General features: G+C 39.1%; 1 protein-coding gene across 1 annotated transcript in view; it reads left to right on the forward strand.

Annotated features, from left to right (window-relative positions):
* FREM2 (FRAS1 related extracellular matrix 2) overlaps nt 1-4052 on the forward strand; it is a 212164-nt gene extending 208112 nt beyond the window's left edge. Inside the window, exon 24 of the mRNA XM_038386548.2 lies at nt 150-4052. Within this exon, the coding sequence (XP_038242476.1) occupies nt 150-662 (513 nt within the window). The 3' untranslated portion in view covers nt 663-4052. The remainder of the gene's footprint in view (nt 1-149) is intronic.
* The last annotated feature ends 3145 nt before the right edge of the window (nt 4053-7197 follow it).

Here is a 7197-nt window from a genome sequence, read left to right on the forward strand (position 1 = left end):
CATATTCTTTCTGAGCATGGCTTCAGAAGTGCAGTCCGGGCATTTCAGGATCAGATGATGAAATAGCTTGCAATTTACTTCTCAGTTTGTATTGGGATTTAACCACATCATTGAGGTGGGTAATGTTGAACAAATGTTGTGTTTTCTAGGTGTCTTTGGGTAGAGAATGGTACGTACATACAATCTACACTGTGAGATCAAAAGAAAGTGCCAACCGAGGTATTGGCAAAAGAAGTGCGGAGTACCAATATCACTCTCTGGTTAGTAGTGGGAATCCAGGAACTTCAATGCAGATACGTCAGAAGAGAGGGGTCAAAGAAGCTCCAGAGCTTGCTAAAGAAATTGGCATAGAAAACAGCAGAGGAACTAACATTCAGCACATAGCTTTGGACCGCACCAACAAGAAACAGATCCCACAAAGAGAAGTTACAGTCAATGGAATTCTCCCCAGGGAGCTGAATAACAGAAACCCAGAGGTCAACATAATCACGATCTTTGGTGGAGCTGCTGCCGTTTTACTTGCCATTGGTTTAATTGCCATTATTATTTTGTTGTTCAAGCGTAAACAGAGCTCAGAGAAGAAAGAAGTCACAAAGGGTTCAGGGAGCAGTGAGCCAATGATGCCACCACGTAATTACACTATTGACAGCTCTGAGGTTTGATTCCAAGACCATGAGATTTGAACCTGTCTCCAGAGTGCCTTAAAGATAAACTGGAACTGCTCCTTGTTAGCAGAAGGTCACCAGTATGCTTGGAAATGAAAAAGATTGTATGGCTCTAACTGAACTTGAAAATGCTGATTTGAGCTCTTGCTACCATTCTCAGACATAAAGGAAGAATCCAACCCAAACCTCCTGTTTTGCACATTAGGCAACCCTGATGTCCGTACATCATGCGCTAGCGTTGAGCTACCGTGAAAGACACTGCATCGCAAGGGAGTGATTTTTTGTTTTGTTTTTGTGTTTTCTGTCAATTAAAAAAAGAAGAAATTATCCAAAGGTGCTAGTGGGCCCCTCTCGGCAATACAAAAGGAAGTCTCTTATTACTATACTCTTGTCTACTTGGGAGGTGCAATGCTGACACTCTCTGAATGTTTCTCACAAAGAACTTCCTTGTTATTGTTGTTAGTCTGTAGAGTGTGAAAACCCTCTGGCCTGATTCATCCCAGTTAGAAGTCCTTTGGCTTCAGTTAAGTTACACCACTGATGAATTTCATCCCTTGCATTTAACTGACATTTCTTCCAAAGACAATTAGATTAGTCACAACAGAGTTATAAGCAGGCACATATGACAGGATACATTACACATTCTTCACTGGGAACTCACAATCAGCTATTTGTTCTGACTTTTTTTTCTTGTTCTGTCTTTTTCCTTATTTAAGTTTATATAAAACCAAAGAATATGATAATGTCCAAAAGGAAGCTTGATTTTTACAAACGCTGGACAGTTGTGTCCTCTTATGCTTATAATGGATTATAAAAGTATTTGTACAGTATTGTATTTGTCAATGCATATCCAGTGGTGGAAAATTCATGAGTTGGTAACATTGCAGAGTCTAGGGGAAGGATAGTGTTAGATTCAAAATGCAGAAGACAAGGTTCTGTCCGAACTGAGGCTATGAATTGTGATGTAGAATTCAGTGCTTACTAGGCAGTTACCACATTACAAGTGGCAACAATGGGAAGAAAATACAAACATTTTATGGGAGCAAGTCATATTTATTAAGTTGATACATAATCATTGTGCCTCATGAGAAACATGCTGTTTTATGAGTAACTGTACTTTTGAAACAATAATTCTGGTTTTCTCTGTCTTTTTGGTTAAGGTAATATGACAGCAGCATGATTTGCAGAAGACTGGATCAGTGGTGCTTCATTACAGTGTTTATCCAGTTAGGGCCTGATCCACCCAAAAGGTGTCTCTGCAGCTGCTGGCCCACAGAAGCTCTGTCATCTCCACAGTCTTGGGCAGTTGTCCTTGCTCTGAGCCAGTCTGACCCCTCTCTCTCACTCGCATAAAGCAGGAGTAATCCCATTGCAGCCAGTGGAGTTAAACCAGTGTCAGAACAGAATCAGGCTCTTTATGCTGTTTCTAGAACATCCTCTTTCTCTACTATAGAATCACAGAGGGACCCATTCTGGTCTCTTTTACTCTGGAGTTACACTGATGTGAGTCCAGTGACTTCAGAGGAATTACTCTAGCTTTGCACCAGTGACTGAGATCAGAATCTAACCCACTGATTCCTTATGGGTTTATTCTAATGGGCTGTATGATCTAAAGACATTTTCAGTGCTCTCAGGGTATGTCTACACTGCAGTTAGAGACTCGCAGCTGGCCCGTGCCCAGCTTTCTCAGGCTCCCAGGACTCAGGCTAAAAGGCAGTTTAAGCCCAAGTCAGCTGGCATAGGCCAGCCATGAGCATCTAATTGCAGTGTAGACTTACCCTGAGAGCCACACTCTCCCTTTCTCCTGTTTAAATCAGCCAGAAAGCATGCTGGCCTTCAAATGTTACCAAACATTTTTGGCCTGAAACAGTTATTTACAGAAGGCACCCCAGATATTATAACTTTCTCCCACTAAGTTCACCATTGATTTGCTGTATGTCTCTAATGATGTTTGTGTTTTTGAGACCCATGTTATAACTCATGCCTGATGTTTCAAAGATTTAACTGGCAGATATTTTTTGCTTTTACCTCAAATTCAGAAGTAGATAAGTAGCAACAATCATCTAGGGCCAAATATGCCTTTGTGTCTGCATACCAAGCCCACTGAGATCAATGGGAGTAATGCGCAGCCAAATGCAGAATTTGTCCCCTAGGTTCTACATGTACAGAGAACCAGCAATAAATGACTCTATAGTAAAAATGGAACATATGTAAATAATAGCACACATCAATATTTATAATGGGCCTGTTTTCTACAAGCAGAGAAGTAATTTAAAAAAAGTTATAAAAAAACAGAAATTAGGGATTTATCACTAGAGCTATTTTTCTGCTTTTGAATGTTAACAAATAGGAATGCCATTTGGTAATATTGATACAAGATCTTCTTGTTATTCCTTTTATGAAGTCAATCCGGGACCCATTTATTTTACAAGCCAAATACTGAGGCTGTTAGGCAATGTAGTAATTACTTTAAACAAGCCCAACGCAATTACTAATTACTCAGAGGACTGTGTAAGTGTACAATAAAAAGCAGCATAGCACCCTTAGGGTACTGGACTGGTAACTGAGCAGTTATCCAAATTCAGTTTATTTAAAATCTTTGCTTTGTTGGGGATTAAAGCTGCTGATAAAAAAAGGGGCAGGGGGATGTGAAACACTGAAAAGATAGATGAGTATCAGTGAGATGCATGAGGTCAGATCCTGAAATCCTCTCTTACAAAACACCCATTGGTTTCAGTACGGTCTGCCAGATTTGTGCCATAATTAACAAATTGGATTTCTTAGAATTCAGCGGGTTATAAATACATCTGTAACAGAATGCCTTTTTATTATGGCTTCAGAATTTCAGTTTTCACCACGATCATTTGAGGCCTATTGACATTTGCCCTTCTGCTTAAAAAGGGCTTTGTGTATAGTGATTTGAATAAGTGCCTCAATCCCAGTTACTGTGCACAGATACATTTATAGTTATCTATGCACTCAATAAATTAACTGTATATATTTAACCTATTTGCAGATTTTTATACTGAGCCTACTTTCCCAGGGAGAACTTATACTACCAGCAATAACCAGCATTGTTAGGACTTTTATATAGTAATTACTGTATTGTAATTTGTTGTTTGGATGCATATAGATTTTGTTACACTGTCAAAATGATTTGCACCCATATTTATTTGAAACAACTTGTTTGTTTTTGGCTGTTGTATTTGGCATTTATATCAGGAAAAAAATAAAGCTACTTCCCCTTTTGATTATTAATCAAGTATTTATATGTATCAGATTATTGAGAATGGCCAGTAATATGCTACTGGGGTAAACACTGTAATTTATAATTCAGACAATCAAGCACAAATTTACCATAAGTCTGGAATAAACCTCTTTTTTTTTCATTCTTCTTGTGATTGTTTCCCAATATAAAATGATTAGTGCAAGGTTTGTTTACTTTTTCATTTAAGAATTATGGTTTCATTCCTGGACCACAAGTGGAATGGCCAGTAAAGAATGGATGTTTCATATCTACTGTTACAGATTCAGAAGATCAGAAGTTCCTAGACAGAGGGATAGACAGAAATACCACACACACTAGGGACCAATATATTTTTACCACAATCACTAAAATAGTGACCGCAAAGGGGTAGTCTGAAAAATGACATCACAATGTCAGATCATTTGTGCTGGTCAGTGCAGCAACCTTCAATCCACTAAAAATCTGACTTTTAGAGCAGTGATCCTTGAAGGAGGTACAGCACTGCAAGATGGCAGAAGTCATCAGTTCAGAGTGAGGAGATGGAAAACGGAGATACCCCACCTACACAATGACCTCTGAAATATGCTTGGGTTTAATTCCCCTCTTTTCCCGTGGCAGATTAAGAGAAATCTCAGTTTGGAAAGGGTCACATTGTGGATAAATATACAAACATTGCCAGATTCAGGCCCTTTGTAGGTTTGATTTGTTACCCAGCTTTGTGCTATCAGGATTCCTGTATTTTACAAAAACACAGGAAGCACTGGACAGTTTTCACAAAACCATCACTCCATATCTGATGTCTCAGTTCTTGTCTTCCAAGGAAACCTGCACAACATATTCAAAAGATGAGCCTGGGAGCTTAAATTCATAACTTTTCTAGACACTGAAAATCATGGACTCAATAATGACACTGGATTTATGGCTTATTACAACATGTGTAACCCACTAATCCTTCTTTGTCCTATGACTGCAGAGGTGTTAACTGCTCGCTAAACCTTGGTCTTTTGCAACATGTGTTAACTCTGTATGCTAAACAATCTGTTCTATCTTGGATTTAGCTGTGACACTGAATACCTTTCCCAGACCTCAAGAAGAGGTGAGCTTCTGTGTGAGCTCAAAAGCTTGTCTCTTTTACCAACAGAAGTTGGCCCAATAAAAGATATTACCTCACCTTCCTTTTCTATCTATACCTTTAGGCGGAAAAACTCTCTGGATTTAGCCTCTACATCAGATACGTAAACTGGGAAAGCAGGTCTGCAATCACTTTTTAATTGATATTCTTCCTTTGGGGTTTGGATCTCTTGCTAATTACCCAGAGAGTTGATCCATCCAGGTAATCATCTTGAATCACCACTCCTAGATAAGTATCCGTTCTTTAATTCACACGGGTAACGAATGGATGAGTTAAGAGATTTTTGAACCACACTTTTTGGTCCATTACATGAGTGAGTCTTCAAGAATACATCAGGTTTTTTTCTAGCTGTTTGACGATTGTCACTTGCACTTTAAAGGTATTGGATCTTAATACATAGAACCATAGGACTGGAAGGGACCTCAAGAGGTCATCTAGTGCAGTCCCCTGCACTCCTGGCAGGACTAAGTATTATCTAGACCATCCCTGACAGGTGTACGTCTAACCCGCTCTTAAAAATCTCCAGTGATGGAGATTCCACAACCTCCATAGGCAATTTATTCCAGTGCTTAACCACCCTGACAGGAAGTTTTTCCTAAACCACCCTTGCTGCAGTTTAAGCCCATTGCTCCTTGTCCTATCCCGAGAGGTTAAGAACAACAATTTTTCTCCCTCCTCCTTGTAGGGAACCTTTTATGTATTTGAAAATTGTTATCATGTCCCCTCTCAGTCTTCTCTTTTCCAGACTAAACGAACCCGATTTTTTTCAATCTTCTCTCATGGGTCATGTTTTCTAGACCTTTAATCATTTTTGTTGCTCTTCTCTGGACTTTCTCCAATTTGTCCACATCTTTCCTGAAATGTAGCGCCCAGAACTGGACACAATACTGAAGTTGAAGCCTAATCAGTGCGGAATAGATCTGAAGAATTACTTCTCGTGTCTTGTTTACAACACTCCTACTAATACATCCTAGAATGATGGTTGCTTTTTTTTTTTTGCACTATTGTTACACTGTTGACTCATATTTAGCTTGTGGTATACTATAACCCCCAGATCCATTTCTGCAGTACTCCTTCCTAGGCAGTGATTTCCCATTTTATATGTGTGCAACTGATTATTCCTTCCTAAGTAGAGTATTTTGCATTTGTCCTTATTGAATTTCATCCTGTTTAGTCAGAGCATTTCTCCAGTTTGTCCAGATCATTTTGAATTTTAATCCTACCCTCCAAAGCACTTGCAACCCCTCCCAGCTTGGTATTGTCCGCAAACTTTATAAATGTACTCTCTATACCATTATCTAAATCTCTGATGAAGATACTGAATAGAACTGAACTGATCCCTGTGGGACCCAACTCATTATGCCCTTCCAGCATGACTGTGAACTACTGAAGACTATTCTCTGAGAATGGTTATCCAAGCAGTTTTGCACCCACCTTATAGTAGCTCCATCTAGGTTGCATTTCCCTTGTTTGTTTATGAGAAGTTCATGCGAGACAGTATCAAAAACCTTACTGAAGTCAAGATATACCACGTCTACCATTTCCCTCCTATCCACAAGGCTTGTTACCCTGTCAAAGAAAGCTATCAGGTTGGTTTGACACGAAGTGTTCTTGACAAATCCAAGCTGACTGTTTACTTATCATCTTATCATCTTTTAGATGTTTGCAAATTGTTTGCTTAATTATTTGCTCCATTATCTTACTGGGTACAGAAGTTAAACTGACTGGTCTATAATTCCCCAGGTTGTCCTTATTCCCCTTTTTATAGATTGACATTAGACTTGCCCTTTTCCAGTCTTCTGGAATCTCTCCCATCTTTCATGACTTTTTAAAGATAATCACTAATGGCTCAGATATCTTCTCAGTCAGCTCCTTGAGTATTCTAGGATGCATTTCATCAGCCTCTGGTGACTTGAAGACTACGTAATTTTTAACTTGTTTTTTTCCTATTTTAGCCTCTGATCCTTCCTCATTTTCACTGACATTCACTATGTTAGAAGTCCAATCACCACCAACCTTCTTGGTGAAAACTGAAGCAAAGAAGTCATTAAGCACCTCTGTCATTTTCACATTTTCTGTTATTATTTTTCCCCCTTCTTTGAGTAACGGGCCTACTCTGTCCTTGATCTTCCTCTTGCTTCTAATGTATTTGT

The sequence above is a fragment of the Dermochelys coriacea genome, chromosome 1 (genome assembly GCF_009764565.3).
Source record: "Dermochelys coriacea isolate rDerCor1 chromosome 1, rDerCor1.pri.v4, whole genome shotgun sequence".
Classification (NCBI taxonomy): Eukaryota; Metazoa; Chordata; order Testudines; family Dermochelyidae; genus Dermochelys; species Dermochelys coriacea.